Raw genomic sequence first — 18,451 nt, forward strand, 5'->3', positions numbered from 1 at the left:
TGGTAAAGGCCAGGAAGCAGCCTGCAGAGCATGACAAGTGCCCTTCCCCGTGGGAGGAAGGCAGAGCAGTGACCAGAGATCCCAGGCCCATCCCCAGGCTAAGCTGGGACATGGGTCTCTCTCAACCAGACTGAGTGAGGAGCTATGTTCCATAGAGCCGAGGGTGGTGACGAGGGACAAGCCCGGAGCTGCTTCTCTCCCTCCATCCCCACCTGGGGTCTCCACCAACCTCCTCACTCGATCACCAGGCAGGCACTGTGTGGACCCTAACCTTCCCTGGGGGCCCCACATCCTAGTCCCAGCCCGGGTCCTTGTAAGTCCTTCAGCCTCTCCGAGTCTCAGTTTTCACATTTATAAATGGGGTTCCCACGTCCTGCCTTCCTCTGGCTTCAGGTGTGTTGCCATCTGCGGGACAAAGTTGGGCAGGACTTTGAAAGGAGGTAAGATGTGGCCATAAGGGTCCGGTCTGGAGTCCTGCGGGCCTACTGCATCTCTCCCCGGTCCCCTGCAACACCAGCAGCCAGGGGCATGGCCAGGAGGGGTCAGCAGTGTGACAGGGCAAGTGGTCATTTCCCCAGGGGTGGTTGAGGGAGGCCTCCTAGGAGGACACTTTGCAGCTGGGTTCTAAAGCCCAGGCGCTGTTCTCTTGAGGAGTGGCATTCCAGGCAGAGGGCACAGCAGAGGCAAAGGCCTGGATGCCTGGCTGTGCCAGCCTAGGGACAGGGTGCTCCCTCCTGCAGAGGAAGGTTGGAAAAGAATAATGTTTTTTAGGTTAATTTTTTGAATAGGTAATCCATTTACTTAGTTCAAAACTGAAAAAGGTACATTAGGGCATAGCCGGGAAACTCCATCTCCCCTCCCTGAACCTGCCGCCAGTTCCCCTCTCCCCAGCAACCTCTGTTACAGTGTCTGGGGTCTCCTCCCAGAGATCCTTCACAAGCCCATGAATATCTACTTTTACCCCTTTCTAAAACAAAAATGAGGGACTTCCCTGGCAGTCCAGTGGTTAAGACTCCACGCTTCCAATGCAGAGGGCCCAGGTTCAATCCCTGGTTGGGGAACTAAGATCCCACATGCCGTATGACCAAAAATAAATAAATAAAAGAAAGAAATCATCACAACCTTGGTATGCATATCCTTAAGAGAATAATTAGCAACTTAAAAAATAATGATAATTATTAATACTATATACACCCTCCTGAACCTTACTTTTTCCATGTATGTGTCTTAGATAGAGCTTGTTCCGTATCGGTATATAAAGCAGTTCCTTCTGTTTCACAGCTATGTCGTATTGCACTACATGGACACACCATCATCTAACCCAGGGGAAGGCAAACTTTCTATAAAGGACCAGAGAGTAAATATTTTCGGCCTTGCAAGTCACTGTCACAACTATTCAACTTTGCAGTGGTAGAGTGAAGCATAGACGATATGGAAACAAATGGGCATGACTGTGTTCCAGTAAAACTTTATTTACATAAACAGGCAGCAGGTTGCAGTTTGCCAACCTCTGGTCTAACTCATACCCTATTGATGAACGTTTATGGTATTCCCAGTATTTTACCATCATCCTCCACACTGCAGTGAATAACCTTGTACAGATATCATTTCATACATACCCAAGCCACTGTATGGGGCAAATTCCTAGAAGTGGAACCGCTGGGTGAAAGAGCTGTGCGTTTATAATTTGGCAAATGTGACCAAACTGCCTTCCATGGGGTTGTGCCAGTTCACACTCCCTCCAGCAAGGTCTGAGAGGGCCCGTTTCCCGATAGCCTCACCAGCACTGTGTGTCGTCAGACTTTTGGATCTCTGCCAATCAAAGAGGCTTAAGAAGAGCGATCTTAGAGTAGTTTGAATAGGAAGCATTTTTAATGATGTTTATTTTTTCCTGAGTATAAAACTAAAACCTGCTCGTTGTAGAGTACTGAGAAAAAAGTAAGTGTCATCATATTAGCCTTTAATATCTGTATTTATTAATACTATCCTAAATGTGAACAAGAGGATTCTGGAACAGAGCAGATCCTTATGACTTGTATAGTAAACACCATGCCAGTTTGCCCCAGTTCTTCCCCTAGGGTGACAAGACGAGAACCAGATATCCTCCTACATGCACCAGAGTTTGTGCTGTAGGCAAGGAACCACCCAAATATGAATCTGGGTGGTTGTATAGTATAGTAGAGGGACGTTCTGAGAAAGGGAGAGAAATCGACTCTGAAGTATCGTGATGAACAGAAGGGCAAGGATCCTGGGTTTCTAGCATTTGGAATATAAATACTTCTCTCCAGGGGAAGATAAGACTAGTAGCTTTAAACCCAGCTTTACAAGCCAGGGGGTGTCTCCACGGTCTGGGTCTCATCCCTCCTTGAAATGTCAACAGACATCTCCCAGGAGGTGAATCTTTCTGGAGTTCTCACTAGCTAATCAGTCATGTATTAACTCCAAGGCTTGTCTTTTAGCCTAGATCCCAAGTTTCAGTCACATTTGCTCAGAATGCCCTTTGTGGAAACATAAAAATGTTTTCTCTACAACCCCACACGCCCAAAACCTTTCCCAAAACAAAACTGACTCCTAACTCGAACCATTCCTGGAACAAGGCAGGATACTAATAAACAAACAAATCAGTTAAAACATAAATCAATGAAATGTGCGCGTGGATGTGTGTGCATCTCTGTGCGCGTATAGTGGGCACAGCATCCTGATTGCTAAGGTCAGTGTATAAGTTAAACTTAATCGCTATGATCTGCATCACCAGCTGGGGGTCAAGATACAACTGCAACTCTTAATTTTCCATAGTTCAAGATCCCATACACCCTGTTGTTAATAAAGTAAACCAGTTGTTGACACATTTGTATGTGTCAGGCATCAAGATGAGATACCTAATGAGTTGTATTTTACCAAATCACTTACTTGCAGAACAACCCTATGAGATAGTTGCTCTTATAATGCCCATCTTACAGACAGGGAAACTGAGGCCAGGGATATGAAGTTTCTTGCCCAAGGTCATACAACCAGAAAGAGAGACAAAGTACAGATTTCTCTCCAGGCCACAAGTCTACATTGTTAACATTTGGATGCTTCCTTCCAGGCTTTTTCTTAGAAATTTTTGAAGAGTTAAGATTCAGTTTAGTAAACTGTGGCATTCTGATTTTAGATGTATTTCAACACTCCTCTACAGTTTCATTGCCCCCATTTCACAAAAGGAAAACTAAGACTCAGAGAGGGGAAGTAACTTGCCCAGGGGCCTGCAACAGCTTGTGAGCCACCTCTGCAGACACCATATGGCACAGGAGCTGGGGACAAACTCTGGCCTTTTGACTAGCCAGGCCTGAAGTTTACTTGGCAGACAGAAGTGGCCAGGGAACGTGTGAAAAATTGCCAGTTACATCAAGACAGCATCTCCCTTCCTGCCCTAGTGAAGAGGGAATGTTCTAGCTCCTCTTGGATACACACCAGGGAAACCAAGAGCCAACTCAAGGGTCCAGGACCCAGAAAGGAGGACCCCAGGCCCTCAGACCTGCCTTCCCAGCTGCTGCCTGAGACGGTGCAGGGAAGCAGTGGAGGGCCAGGGTGGGATCACCTCTTAACCACACTTGCCCCATTTTCCTTCCCAGCGAGCCGAGGCTGCCCAGCGGGAGGTGGAAAGTCTTCGGGAACAACTTGCCTCCGTCAACAGCTCCATCCGCCTGGCCTGCTGCTCTCCTCAGGGACCCAGTGGGGTAAGGATGGTGGAGGAGCCACGGGGAAAGGTTGGGAAAGGCCAGGTTTGTGGGTTTGAATACGTGGGTGACATTTTGTGGGTGGACCATGCGCATTTGTGTGAAATTGTGCACATGAATGGGTGTGGGTCTCTGTGTGCATACTGTGGGCATAGCATTTTAATTGCCAAGGTCAGTGTGTAGTTAAACATAGTCACTGTGACTTGCTTCACCAGCTGAGGGTCAAAAACAGCCACAGCTCTTTTAACTTTTCAAGCTCAGGCTTCCATATACTTTGGAATTTAGTCAGGCCAAAGAGGATCATTTTAGTTGCCAGGTGCCCAGCAAGAGTGGGTAGGAGAGTGAGTTTGATCAGTAGATCAGCCATGCAGTTTTGGTGGCTGCCACCAGGTGTTGCTGTTGACCACTGGTCTCACACTGCTTGGAAGATGTGCGGGACTGCTACAGGGATGCCCCGCTGGTTTTCAGTCCCTCCCAGACAGCAGTGGGGCTGCTGACCAAGAGCTGAGGTTGACACTCATATCAGCCATGGGTTCCTAAAATATATCAGGCTGATTCTAATGAGGTTTCCCAACCAGCCACATGTTACAAAGAACCAAACTTTAGTCATCAACCCTGAGGTTCCTTGGGCTTCCCTGGTGGCGCAGTGGTTGAGAGTCCGCCTGCCGATGCAGGGGACACGGGTTCGTGCCCCGGTCTGGGAGGATCCCGCGTGCCGCGGAGCGGCTGGGCCCGTGAGCCATGGCCGCTGAGCCTGTGCATCCGGAGCCTGTGCTCCGCAACGGGAGAGGCCACAATGGTGAGAGGCCTGCGTACCCAAAAAAAAAACAAAAAAACAAACAAACAAACAAAAAACCCTGAGGTTCCTGTGTTAAGCCACTTAGTCAGTACATCTTTCTCATTCCTCCAGGTTGGTGCCCCTTTGGGTCCTGGGGACATTTCCTGCCAAGGGATTTTAATCAGGCCCACCCCAACCTACCCTTCTGTCATGTAATAAGAGTCTTCATTGTTCCTCTCCCAGAAAGCCTGGCTTCCTTATGTAAATTGGTCCACCTTCTTTCCAGATTTCTTTCCAGATATCAAGGAATGAAATTCATGATTGCTTACATAATCACAGGTCTGCTCCAGGGTGATTTGCAGTCTCCATTCATGAACCTGAATTTGCCGGCATAATTTTCATTTCACCTGACACCCTGATACATAGACCTGTGTGTCTGTATCTGTCTTTCTATTTAAATATTGGAATGAGTCTCTTTGAGCGTGTGTTACTGTGTATGTGTGTCTGTTTGTGACCTTTGGGCAAATAACTGTATCCTTAACCTAACTGTGCCTCAGTTTCCTCATCTGTATAAATAGGACCTGCCTTATAGGGTTATTGAGAGGATTACATGGTGCTTGGTTTATAGTCTATGCTCAGTAAATATTTAATGCAGTGTTACTGTTAACTAGTGTGTTTGGGGTATGTCCAGGGTGTTTTTGCCCACGTGAGCATGTGGCCTCTGAGCACATACATGTCTCTGTGTGTGATGGTGACACGTCTCCTTGGTGCCTGTGCATTTCCATGCGTGTGCTTGTCAGCATGAGTATCCCCACAGGTACATGTGTCAGTGTGTGCTGTGTCCGTAGGTGTGTGCACCTGTGCCCGTGTCCCGGGAGGCAGTGTGTATGTATCAACGTGCCTGATGTCTGCACGACATAGAGAATGAACACAAGAAAGACAGAGCGAGAGCGCTCATGAGGATGCCTCAGAGAGAATTTGCCAATGGTTCTTAATTAACCCCCATGGAAGCCAGCAAATGCCTGTGCTAATCAGCCATGAGGAACTTTGCTGGTTTGGGAGGGGGGTGAGCTTTTCTGAGCACAACAGTGGCGCTCGATGCTAATTAATTTAATGTGTTAATGGCATCCGCTTCCTGTTTTAATTGGCATTTACCTCCATAGAAGAATAGCTGGGGTTGGTAGTGGTCAGTTTTTTGTTTTTTGTTTTTCTTCTTAATGCTGCTTAGATTCATTTGTAACTGAGCTCAAGGGCAGCCTGACTTCAGGTCCCCTCAAAGAGAAACCTCTTCATCTTCAACCAGGACAAAGGGGCCATTTCCTAAAACCTGGAGAAGCTGTGGGGCTTGGGGCTCGTGGCAAATTAGGATGAGGAAGGAATCACCCTAATGTGTCTCGTGGCTGCAAGGTCTCAGGTCTAATCCTATGGGTCTGTTGCTGCCGGGAGTGGGACCTGGGCCCGATTTAGAAACCCAAGCCTTTGCTGTTCTCTCAGCCAGGAGCATCCTATAACTACTACTTCTTCACCCAACTGACTAGTTCTTTTTTGTTCCTTTTTTTCTTTTTTTTTAATATTTATTTATTTTGTTTTTGGCTATGTCAGGTCTTAGTTGCGCCACACGGGATCTTTCGTTGCGGTGTGCGGGCTCTTCGTTGCTCTTCGTTCTCTCTCGTTGTGGCACGCGGGCTCCAGAGCACGTGGGCTCTGTAGTTGGCGGCACGCGGGCTCTTTTTGTTCCTTTTTAATAAATGTGTTGGGCCTCCCTAGTGGCGCAGTGGTTGAGAGTCCGCCTGCCGATGCAGGGGATACGGGTTCGTGCCCCGGTCCGGGAGGATCCCACATGCCGCGGAGCGGCTGGGCCCGTGAGCCATGGCCGCTGAGCCTGCGCATCCGGAGCCTGTGCTCCGCAAAGGGAGAGGCCACAACAGCGAGAGGCCCGCGTACCTCAAAAAAAAAAAAAAAAAATGTGTTATTGAAGTATAACATCCACAAGGGAAAATGTGCATATCATAAGTGTACAACATTTGGAATTTTTCAAAGTGAACACAGCCCATAACCAGCATCCAGATCAACAATAAAACATTCTAGGGACTTCCCTGGTGGCACAATGGTTAAAAATCCGCCTGCCACAATGGTTAAAACTCCGCCTGCCAATGCAGGGAACATGGGTTCAAGCCCTGGTCTGGGAAGATCCCACATGCCGCAGAGCAACTAAGCCTGTGCGCCACAACTACTGAGCCTGTGCTCTAGAGCCCGTGAGCCACAACTACTGAGTCCTTGTGCCACAACTACTGAAGCCCGTGCACCTAGAGCCCGTGCTCCACAACAAGCAAAGCCACCGCAATGAGAAGCCCGTGCACCGCAACGAAGAGTAGCCCCCGCTCGCCGCAACTACAGAAAGCCCACGTGCAGCAATGAAGACCCAACGCAGCCATGAATGAATGAATGAATGAACGAATAAATAAACAAACAAACAAACAAATAAATAAATATTTTTTAAAAGACAATAAAACATTCTAGCACTCAGAAGCCTCCCCCGTGACCCCATCCAGGTGCCACTCCCCCTGACTTCTAACAGCACAGATGGGTTTTGCCTGTTTTGATATCTGATCTTAATAGAATCACGCATACACTTTGGTGTCTGGCTTCTTTGGCTCTATGATATATCTGGGAGAGTCGTCATGCTGTGTTGCAAGTAAATGTAGATTATTCGTTTTTGTTGCTGTCTAGTATTCTGTTATGTGAGTATTCCACAATCTGTCCACTTTCTGGTGGGTAGGCATCTGGGGGGTTTCTGGTTCGGAGCTATTACAGAGAGGGCTGCTGTGAACGTTCACATCCTGTGTCTTGGTGCACAAGTGCCCACATTTCTCCTGCATATATTTCACCAGGACTTAGGGCACCGAATTTTCACCTTTAGCAGAGGCTGCCAAGCAATTTTCCAAATCACTAACTTGTTCTTGAGCTTCATCACAGTTTAGACATACCTTCCTCCAAAATACTTTCTCTGACCACTCCTTCTCCCTCCTTATTTCTTTTCAAGAAGAGAGGGAAAGACATCCAGGCAGGTGGGACCAGCCTGAGCAAAGGCTCAGAAGTGGTAAGGGGAAAGCCACAGGCCTGTGAGAGGGGCTGAGTCACCCCAGGGAGCACAGCAGCCCTGCAGCCCCCTGCCCCACACCTCCCGGCCCCTCCAAGCCCCTGTTTGTGCCCAGGATAAGGTGAACTTCGCTCTGTGCTCGGGCCCTCGGCTTGAGGCTGCCCTGGCCTCCAAGGATCGGGAGATCCTGCGGCTGCTGAAGGACGTGCGGCACCTCCAGAACTCTCTGCAGGAGCTGGAGGAGACCTCCGCCAACCAGATTGCAGACCTGGAGCGGCAGCTCACGGCCAAGTCCGAGGCCATCGAGGTAGGTCTTGGGGAGGAGGTGGGCAGATGGGAGATGGGCGGGGAGTCCCCAGGCAGAAGGCCATGGACCAGCCTCACCATCTTTGTCCTTCTAGAAGCTGGAAGAGAAGCTCCAGGCACAGTCTGACTATGAAGAAATTAAAACAGAGCTGAGGTACTGTGTGGGGTGGGGCTCCACAGACCACCCCCCACCTCAAGCCCTCTTACCTGACTGGGGGCTGCCTGGGAAGATAACAAGGGGCCCTCGGCAAAGTTCACCATCTTCCTCCCTCCCACCAGACCCCACTTTGTGGTACCCTTGTCAACTCTCCACTGGCACCTTGGGGGTCATGCCCGGACCTTTGTCATCAAGAGCTGCCTGTGGGAAAACATAGCCTTGCTGGTGCTGTAACTGGGCAGGGGGATGATGCCTTAATCAGCTGAGCTCAAGCCACACTCCCCCAGGTGACAGCAGACAGTTCACAAGCCACTATTTAAGGCCTGTTGTCCAGTGAGTCCCGCGTTACATGGGGTCCTGGGGGCTGGGGTGCTTGCTGTCAATCAGGGAAGATAGCAGGTCGCAGTGCCTCTCCCCCGGCCTGGGGAACTGGCTGGCCTCACACTCTCTCCACTTTCTCTGGCAGCATCCTCAAAGCCATGAAGCTGGCCTCCAACACCTGCAGCCTCCCGCAGGTGAGTATCCCCACCACTGTCCCCGCAGGGCAGGCTGCCCCTGAGAGCCTTGCACCAGCCATACCCTCTCAGCCCTGCTTCTTGTCTCCTCAGGGCATGGCGAAGCCCGAAGACTCCCTGCTCATGGCAAAGGAGGCATTCTTCCCTGCGCAGAAATTCCTTCTAGAAAAGCCTGGTCTTTTGGCCAGCCCTGGTAGGGGAGGAGGGGTGCTCTTGGGGCTGAGGGGCCGGGGTGGGAGCTGCCCGTGGGTCTCTGGCTTCCTCCATGCCCTCAGACCACTGCCTTCCACATGGGCCGGAGGATGATGGATAAAAGGCGGGCATGTTGATTGAGTGCCTCCTGGGTGCCAGGGGCTGAGCTGGGTGCCATCCACAGCTAAGCCAGCAGGCGGCTGTCCCACAGGGTGCCACCCACATCCACGCCCACACTCAGGGACACACAGCTCACTCAGGCCCTCCTGAGGTCCCCCGAAGGGCTCGCTCATGCCCTAGCCTTCAAGAGCAACAGGAAGAGGTCACGGGACAAGGAGGGCATTCACACCGCACCCCCTACAGCAGACCACTGGGCATGGCCTGCAGACACGCCTGTCTCCCCCAGATAGCCCCTTCTCCCCACACAGTGGCTTCATGACCTGTCAGCCATGTGGCCCCAGCCGACACTTTCTGTGTGCTGCCTCCATTTCCTCATCTGTGAAATGGGGGCGGTAATGGGCCCTGTGCGGGTGGAGTAAGTTAGCAGCATGGGAAATACAAACGCATAGACAAGGGGTGCAGGGCGAGCACCCAGGAAGTGGGCTGTCCTGCTCTGGGATGGGGGTTAATCCTCCCAGAGCGAGGTGCTGGGCCCATAACGAGTGCTCAGTTAATGTGCTTGATGGTGGGAGGGGGGCTCCCCAGAACTGGCATTTGGCCCGAGACTTGAAGGATGGGGATCAGAGAAGGGGGCAGGGAGTGTGTGTGGCAGAAACAGCCAGTGTTGGCGCCTTGCGCCGCCCGACGCCTATAGCACTTGTCCCCACTCCCTCCTGCCCTGTGCCCCCTTCCTCTCCCTCCAAATTTCTGTCTCTTTGTATGTGTCTCTCTGCCTCTCACTGTTTCTCTGTCTCCCTCTTTCTATCTCTTTGTCTTTCTGTTGCTTTCTGTCTTTCACTCTCTCTGTCTGTCTGTCTCTCTGCCTCTGCCTGTCTCTGTCTCTCCCATGTTATTTCTGTTTTCCTATCTCTGTGTCTTTGTGTTATTTCTCTCCCTGTCTCTGTCTCTGTCTCTCCCCATCACTGTCTACCTGTCTTTCTCTCTGTCTCTCCTCTCTTCCTCTGTCTGTCTGCCTTGGTGTTCTAGAGGAAGACCCTTCAGAGGATGATGCCATTAAGGATTCTCTGGGCACGGAGCAGTCCTACCCATCCCCTCCACAGCTCCCACCACCACCAGGGCCCGAAGACCCCCTGTCCCCCAGCCCAGGGCAGCCCTTGCTGGGCCCTGGCCTCGGCCCTGATGGCCCTCGGACTTTCTCGCTGTCCCCCTTCCCCAGCCTGGCTTCAGGGGAGAGACTGGCAGGGGACACGCTGCTGTCCAAGCACATGATGCCCCCGGCCTCCTTCAAAGGGGAGGCGGGAGGCCTGCTGGTGTTCCCCCCGGCCTTCTATGGCGCCAAGCCGCCCACGGCCCCTGCCACCCCAGCCCCTGGCCCTGAGCCGCCCGGGGGCCCTGAGCCAGTGGAGGTCAGTGGCGGCGGCGTGGCCACAGCGGGGGCCGGGACAGAGGAGGAGCAGCTGGACACGGCGGAGATCGCATTCCAGGTGAAGGAGCAGCTGCTCAAACACAACATCGGGCAGCGGGTGTTTGGCCACTACGTGTTGGGCCTGTCCCAGGGCTCGGTCAGCGAGATCCTGGCCCGGCCCAAGCCCTGGCGCAAGCTCACGGTGAAGGGCAAGGAGCCCTTCATCAAGATGAAGCAGTTCCTGTCGGACGAGCAGAATGTGCTGGCTCTGAGGACCATCCAGGTGCGGCAGCGAGGTGAGTGCCGGCCGAGGGCCCATCTGCGGCGTACGGGCTCAGACCTGGTCTCCACGACCCAGCCCAGGGCATGGGGCTGGCTGGAGTCGGAGAGCACAGCTCGGGGTTCAGAGCCTTGGGTCTGCCACCGCATAGCCGTGTGACTCGGGGCAAGTGACTCTGCCTTTCTGTGTCTCAGTTTCCCCCTCCGGCCGCTGTGGTGCCATTCAGGCTGATAATGGTGGGAAAAGTCTGGGCCCCAAGGGCTGCCTTGGCAGATACCCGCTGAGCACCTCCAAGCCTCAGTTTACCCATCCGTATGACAGCCTGGGTGACTGCCAGCCTTGCCAGACTCAGTTTTTAGGGTAATCCATGTGAAGGGCCCAAGTTTTGACCTCACAGACACCTGAGTTTGTGTCCAGCTCTGCCATTCATCTACTGAGTGACCTCAAGGAATCCACTTTAGCTGCTCTGTGCCTCAGTTTCCTCATATGTCAGCCTCATGGGGGGGCTTAAATGAGCATAAAGCATGTTAAGTTCTTGAGAACTGTTAGCTTTTTTTTTTTGCGGTACGCGGGCCTCTCACTGTTGTGGCCTCTCCCGTTGCGGAGCACAGACCACAGACTCCGGACGCACAGGCTCAGCGGCCATGGCTCACGGGCCCAGCCGCTCCGTGGCATATGGGATCTTCCCAGACCGGGGCACGAACCCATGTCCCCTGCATCGGCAGGCGGACTTTCAACCACTGCGCCACCAAGGAAGCCCGAGAACTGTTAGCTTTGATGGTGGCTGCCGTCAGTGGGTTTTGTTGTTGTTATTATTATTTCAAGCTAGAATCACTTGTAGGTCCACAGTTTGTCACACAGACTAGCGAAGTGGTGGCCCTGCCACACACACTCACGGTCTGGCCCTCAGAGGAGGGCACCAGGCTGTCACCCTGCCCAGCTCCAGGACTGGTCCCCACAGAAGATGCCTCCTTTCCTCCCCCAGGCAGTATCACCCCGAGAATCCGTACACCAGAGACCGGCTCGGATGACGCCATCAAGAGCATCCTGGAGCAGGCCAAGAAGGAGATCGAGTCACAGAAGGGGGGTGAGTGTGACCACAGCAGGTGAGGCCCGAGGCCTCCGGAGCCTGCTCTGAGCGGGAGGCAAGGCCTTGTCCACCTTCGTCCACTCCAGAGGGGATTCCAAGCAGGTCAGAACCTCTTTGCCTCTTTCCAAACCTGCAGCCAAGTGAGGTCTAGGCCTGGAAAGTGCCAGATCCTATCCAGTATGGAGCTACAAGCCACGTGTGGTTATATCCATTCAAATTAACTAAAATTAAGTGAAATTAAAAACCTCAGTTCTTCAGCCGCAGTAGCCACATGGCACAGGTGACGAGTGGCGGCCATGGTGGGCAGCACGCCCACAGAACATTGCCCTCACTGCGGAGTTCTGTTGGCAATCCTGGTCTGGGTTGTCCAAATGTCCTCGACTTTCAGGAGGCGCAGTGACCAGTATTCACACAGGAGCTCGTCAAGCACAGAGGTCTGAGCCTCACCCCCGACCATCGGTCTCACCTTCCTTCTTGCACCTTACTTTCTAGTTCCCAGTGAGCCACTGTTCCCCTGGCTTCCTCCTACCTCTCAAACCATGCCTCCTACGCTTCCCCAGTGGGTGCCACACTCAGAACTCAGTGGTCAAAAACAGCATAAATTTATCATCCTACAGTTCTGAAAGTCGGAAGTCCAAAGTCAGCCTCACTGGGCTACAGCTGCGTTCTTTCTGGAGGCTCTAGGGGAAAATCTGTTTCCTTGCCTTTTTCAGCTTCTAGAGGGCGCCCAGATTCTTTGCCTCCTGGCCTCTTCCTTCATCTTAGCATCATAGCATCTTTAGTCTCTGTCTCTGTCTCTCATCTTTCTGCCTCCCTCTTATAAGCACCATTGTGATTATGTGGGGTCCACCCAGATAATCCACGATAATCTCATCTCAAAATTCTTAACTCTAATCACATCTGCAAACTCCCTTTTGCCATGTGAGGTAACATGTTCACAGGTCCCAGGGATTGGGACATGGATATCTTTGGGGAACCATTATTTAGCCTATCACAGTGCACTCTCTTCATCAACCCCTCAAACGTGGGGTTCCCCCAGAGCTCCACCCCAGGCCCTCTGACTTTCTTACTCTTCCTAGATGAGTTAATCCACTCCTGGAAATTCCAACAACCCTAACCCTAACCCTAACCCTTACCCCATCCAGGGGTCACTTAACTTCTGAGTGCTTCTTTCAAGCTTGTCCATCCCCACCCCAACTGCCACCAGCCTAGTGAGCCACCATCATCACTTGCTGGGACTATTGCAGTAGCCTATTTACTGGTCTTGCCAATGACATTCTAGGCCATGCTCTGGCTCATTCTCCACCCAGAGGCCAGAAGGATCTTTCTAGAGGACACACATGGTCATATCACTATTCGAAATCCTTCCATGGCTCCCCATTACCCTCAGATAAAATCCCAAGTCTTCAACAAGGCCTATAGGCCCTATTATAGTCTTCAGACTCCTCCTGACCCCTCCGTGCCTCTCACATGAACTGTTTGTAGTCATGCTTATTCTCATTCCTGTTCCCTGTGCCCCTAATGCCATCCTCACTGCAGCCACCTTTCATCTGGCCAACTCCTGCTTATATTTTACAACTCAACTCAGAAGTCATCTCCAGGAAGCCCTTCATCCCCATCCAGGTGGATTGGATACCACCCCTCCTTGGATCCCGCATAATGACCTGTATTGTTTGGTGCATTGGAGCCAGAGTGACCTGGCTGCAAATTTTGTCTCTGCTATTTATTAACCGTGTGACCATGGCAAATTGCTTAGCCTCTCTGTGCCTTCATTTTCTCATCTTTAAAATGGGCACAGTATTTGTACTCCCTTCTTAAGGTTGTGTGAGGATCAAATGAGATCAGGCCTGGCAAGCACTCAACTGGGGTCTAGTATGTAGAAGGTGCCCCTGAAAAGTTAGCTGTCCTCATTACGTTATCATTATTATATATCCATTGTTGCATTTATTCATGTTATAAATGACTCTGCTGATGTGGCTGTCCCTCCCACCAGTCTGGGGGATTCTTGCAGCCAGGGACCTAGTCACATCCCTGCACCCAGCATGAGGTAGTACAACACAGTGTAGACCACAGCTGGCTTAGAACTAGATGCTGGCTTCAGCACTCCCACTCCATTTTACTTTGTCTGCTGCCCCATGGTGGTGACTCGGAGCAAGTGTCCCGATTCCCAAGCCTCTGACTGCTGCTGGAAGCCAGGAGTTCCCCAAGATCCCTCCCCTTCCTGGTCCCTGGAAAGGGTAGAGAGGGACTTACCCTGCTGGGAGCCTACACTCCTCCACCCATATAATCTGCTGAGCCCTTACTGTGTACACCAGGGGTCCCCAACCCCCGGGACGTGGACCGGTACCAGCCCACCGCCTGTTAGGAACCGGGCCGCGCACAGCAGGAGGTGAGCAGCGGGTGAGCGAGCGAAGCTTCATCCCCGCTCCCCATGGCTCCCCATCGCTGGCCTGAACCATCCCCCCACCCCCATCCCCCCACCAGTCCATGGAAAAACTGTCTTCCATGAAACCGGTCCCAAACATTTATTAAGTGCCTACTGTGTGCTAGATAGGACTTACACATACAGATGAGACACAGTATTGGGGGGAAAAGAATCATGAGCAACAGTTTAATCTAACTCTCCCACTGAACAGGAAAACTGAAGCCAAAGAGGAGGAGACATACTCACAGTTATTCAGAGACCAAAGGAGAACCCAGGTCTCCTGGCTCCCTGTACACTGCTCTCCCACTGGGGGGTCAGAAACAAGACAGCAAAGAAATTAAAAAGGCAACATCATAGAGGGAAACCTTTGCATAGTTGTGGGTTTCCTGTGAAGGGTCTGTGAAGAGTTCAACAAGAGGAAGAGTGCCAGGTTATCCCCCCACCGCCCCGTGCCCCCGACAAGAGTGAAGGCTAAGCAGAGAGCAATTAGCAGTCCTCTGGGAAGGAAATGCATGTGGTTGACACTAACTTGGGAGCTCTACTTTTGGGGATCAAAGGAAATGTCCAGAATGGGGGCAAAATTTTATATACAAGCTATCTCTTTATCGTTGTTTCCAACAGTGACAAACTAGAAACAATCTAAGTGTCTAGCAGTGGGGGATCAGGTAAGTAAAGCACAGGGTATTTCCTCAGTGGTATATGCAGCCATTAAAAATAGAAGAACTTATTATCATAGGAAAAAATACTCACGTTGACACCAAGTGAGGGCAAACCAGGCCACACTCCCACGTATCAAGTGTGACCATCCCATGAGTGTTGTTAGAAAACAGATTGAAAGGAAAAACATGAGAAAAGTTCATGTGGTTGCCTCTGGGGGAAAGATTAGAGGGGATTTTTATTTTCATCTTAACTTTCTGTGCATTCTTAGCTGTCCACAATAGGCATGTATTACTTTTTTTAAAAATAAATTTATTTATTTTATTTATTTATTTTTGGCTGCGTTGGGTCTTCATTGCTGTGTGCGGGCTTTCTCTAGTTGTGGCAAGTGGGGGCTACTCTTCATTGCGGTACGTGGGCTTCTCATTGCGGTGGCTTCTCTTGTTGCGGAGCACGGGCTCTAGACGCACGGGCCTCAGTAGTTGTGGTGCACGGGCTTAGTTGCTCCACGGCATGTGGGATCTTCCTGGACCAGGGCTCGAACCCGTGTCCCCTGCATTGGCAGGCGGATTCTTAACTACTGTGCCAGCCAGGGAAGCCCCTACTTTTTTTTTAAATTGAGGTAACATTCATATAACATAACATTAACCATTTTAAAGTGAACAATTCAGTGGTGTTTAGTATATTTACAATGTTGTGCAACCACTGCTTCTGTCTACTTCCAAAACATCTTCATCACCCCAAAAAGGAAACACTGTACCTATTAGCAGTCACTCCCTACTCTCCACCTCCCTTAAGTCCCAGGGAACCACCAGTCTACTTTCTGTGTCTATGAATCTGCCTATTCTGGATATATCATAGGAATGGAAACCATACAATATGTGGCCTTTTGTGTCCGGCTTCTTTCACTTAGCATGATGTTTTCAAGATTATTCCATATGGTAGCATGTATCAGTGCTTCATTCCTTTTTATGGCTGAATAATATTCCATTGCTCTATTGCTTTTTAATTGGAAATTAAAATTGGGGCTGTGAGGATCCACTAGGGTATAGACTGCACAACAAGATAATAGAGGAAGGGGCTTCCCTGGTGGCGCAGTGGTTGAGAGTCCGCCTGCCGATGCAGGGGACACGGGTTCGTGCCCCGGTCCGGGAAGATCCCACATGCCGTGGAGCGGCTGGGCCCGTGAGCCATGGCCGCTGGGCCTGCGCGTCCGGAGCCTGTGCTCCGCAATGCGAGAGGCCGCAGCAGTGAGAGGCCCGCGTACCAAAAAAAAAAAAAAAAAAAAAAAAAGATAATAGAGGAAGAGCTGTGTTGATCTGGGTTGGTCCAGGGGTGGGGAGACCTCAGCATGGGAAAGGCCACTAAGAGGGCAGAGGGAAACAATGTTCTGTTGTTCCTTTTTGTTTACCACTCTTAAAAAAAAAAAGATTTTTCAGTAAGTAATACATTGCTTATTTTGCAGCTCAATTAGAAAGCAGGTTATACTGTGTGTCCTCTTCTGGGACTTGCTTTTATCTGCATAGATGGATCACAGCATATGCAAAAGACAAGTCTTTTTCTAATGTTATATTATCCCCATGAGCACTTTCTCCACATGTGCTAAAATCTCACTGTCCACCTGATTTCTCTTTCTGTAATTTTTTTTCCTTTTTTTTTTTTAACATCTTTATTGGAGTATAATTTGTCCACCTGATTTTTAATGGCTGCCTAATATTCTGTCCTAGGGATGGACCCTAATTTACTTAACTAATCCCCAGCTGTTGGACAAAGAGGTTGCCTCCAACATTTTGCTGGTATAAATACTGCGCTGTGAACATCTTTGCCCTTCAATCCATGCTCTGACCATGGGCCTCCAGCCACCCTGTCATCTTTCCCACAGGTGAGCCCAAGAACTCGACAGCCCCACTGAGCATCACCAATGGCACAGCCCCCGCCAGCACTTCAGAAGATGCCATCAAGAACATTCTGGAACAAGCGCGCCGCGAGATGCAAGCGCAGCAGCAGGCCTTGCTGGAGATGGAGGCAGGCCCCCGTGGCCGCTCGGTGCCTCCCTCGCCCCCAGAGCGGCCCTCGCTGGCCGCCGTGAGCCAGAACGGGGCCCCGACCCACGTCAAGCAGGAAGAGAGTGGTGTCGGCGGCGGTGGTGTCGGCAGTGGGGGGACCAGCAGTAGTGCCACACAGACATCCCTCACAGTCCTGTCCCCGGCCGCCTTTGTGCAGAGCATCATCCGGAAGGTCAAGTCAGAGATTGGCGATGCCGGCTACTTCGACCACCACTGGGCCTCGGACCGCGGCCTCCTCAGCCGCCCCTACGCCTCCGTCTCGCCCTCACTCTCCTCCTCCTCCTCCAGCTACTCCGGCCAGCCCAACGGGCGGGCCTGGCCCCGTGGGGACGAGGCCCCCATGGCCCCCGAGGATGAAGCAGCCGGGAGCGAGGACGAGCCCCCCAGGGTGGGTGAGCTCAAGGCCGAGGGGGGTGGCCCCGAGGGGGGCAGCGGCGGGCGACTGGCCTACTACCCAGCCTACGTGCCCCGCACGCTGAAGCCCACCGTGCCGCCCCTGACCCCCGAGCAATACGAGCTCTACATGTACCGTGAGGTGGACACCCTGGAGCTGACGCGCCAGGTCAAGGAGAAGCTGGCCAAGAATGGAATCTGCCAGAGGATCTTCGGGGAGAAGGTGAAGATGGCGGGGCCCACCCTCGGAGGCTCCGGGGCCTGGAGCACGGGACCTGGGGAGGGAGGGCCCCCGTCCCACGTCCATGGTCTGGAAAGAATGCGTGTGTGGGTGTGTGCGCGTGTGCAAGAACTGGGCAGAAGCAGGATTCGGACCCCGGTCTGTGGTGACCCCAAAAGCCCTTTTTCCTGTTTCCAGCTGTCCCTGGGCACTGGAGGAAGGGGAGCCAAGGGCAAGGCGGTTGTTAAAGTTGTGAAACCCTTCCATCTGGTTAGGAAATAGCCACCTACCCGACCCTGCTCGGGTACCCTCCACCCCTCCCATGGTCCATCCACTAAAGGGTTAAGGCTCAGCCTAGCTTGTGGTGGGGGTGGTGGTCTCCTGATTGGTTGGTACCAGTTGTTAAGTAGTTTTATTTCTTTTTAAAATGTAGATTTATTTTTTAATTAATTAATTAATTAATTTGGTTGTGCCGGGTCTTAGTTGCAGCAGGTGTGCTCCTTAGTTGTGGCTCATGGGCTCCTTAGTTGCGGCTCACCAGCTCCTTAGTTGCAGCATGTGAACTCTTAGTTGCAACACGCATGTGGGATCTAGTTCCCTGACCAGGGATTGAACCCAGGCACCCTGCATTGGGAGCGTGGAGTCTTAACCACTGTGCCATCAGGGAAGTCCGTGTTAAGTAGTTTTAAACATCACCTCCGGCCATAGCAGAAGAGCAGGCAAAGGGTCATAAGCTCAGAGGAAGGAGAAATGACCTGAATGGGAGACACAGGAAGGCTTCCTGGAGGAGGGGGCACTTAAGTGGTCTTAGAGTCCAAGCAGGATTTTTTTTTTAAGATTTTTTTGATGTGGACCATTTTTAAAGTCTTTATTGAATTTGTTACAATATTGCTTCTGTTTTACGTTTTGGTTTTTTGGCCACACGGCACGTGGGATCTTAGTTCTCCAACCAGGGATTCTGCATTGGGAGGCGAAGCCTTAACCACTGGACTGCCAGGGAAGTCCTGAGGCAGGATTTTTAGATGGAG

General features: G+C 51.6%; 1 protein-coding gene across 5 annotated transcripts in view; it reads left to right on the forward strand.

Moving 5' to 3' along the window:
- CUX2 (cut like homeobox 2) overlaps positions 1-18,451 on the forward strand; it is a 269,432-nt gene that overhangs the window by 232,319 nt on the left and 18,662 nt on the right. For 4 of the 5 annotated variants that reach the window (XM_081252625.1, XM_081252627.1, XM_081252629.1 and 1 more), the window contains 8 exons: positions 3,615-3,719; positions 7,713-7,904; positions 7,999-8,057; positions 8,527-8,575; positions 8,648-8,768; positions 9,914-10,588; positions 11,558-11,659; positions 16,627-17,426. In XM_081252625.1, the coding sequence (XP_081108751.1) occupies positions 3,615-3,719; positions 7,713-7,904; positions 7,999-8,057; positions 8,527-8,575; positions 8,648-8,768; positions 9,914-10,588; positions 11,558-11,659; positions 16,627-17,426 (2,103 nt within the window). The remainder of the gene's footprint in view (positions 1-3,614; positions 3,720-7,712; positions 7,905-7,998; positions 8,058-8,526; positions 8,576-8,647; positions 8,769-9,913; positions 10,589-11,557; positions 11,660-16,626; positions 17,427-18,451) is intronic. The other variant, XM_081252626.1, reaches the window with a different exon arrangement.

Source organism: Mesoplodon bidens, assembly GCF_964165515.1.
Source record: "Mesoplodon bidens genome assembly, chromosome: 13".
NCBI lineage: Eukaryota > Metazoa > Chordata > Mammalia > Artiodactyla > Ziphiidae > Mesoplodon > Mesoplodon bidens.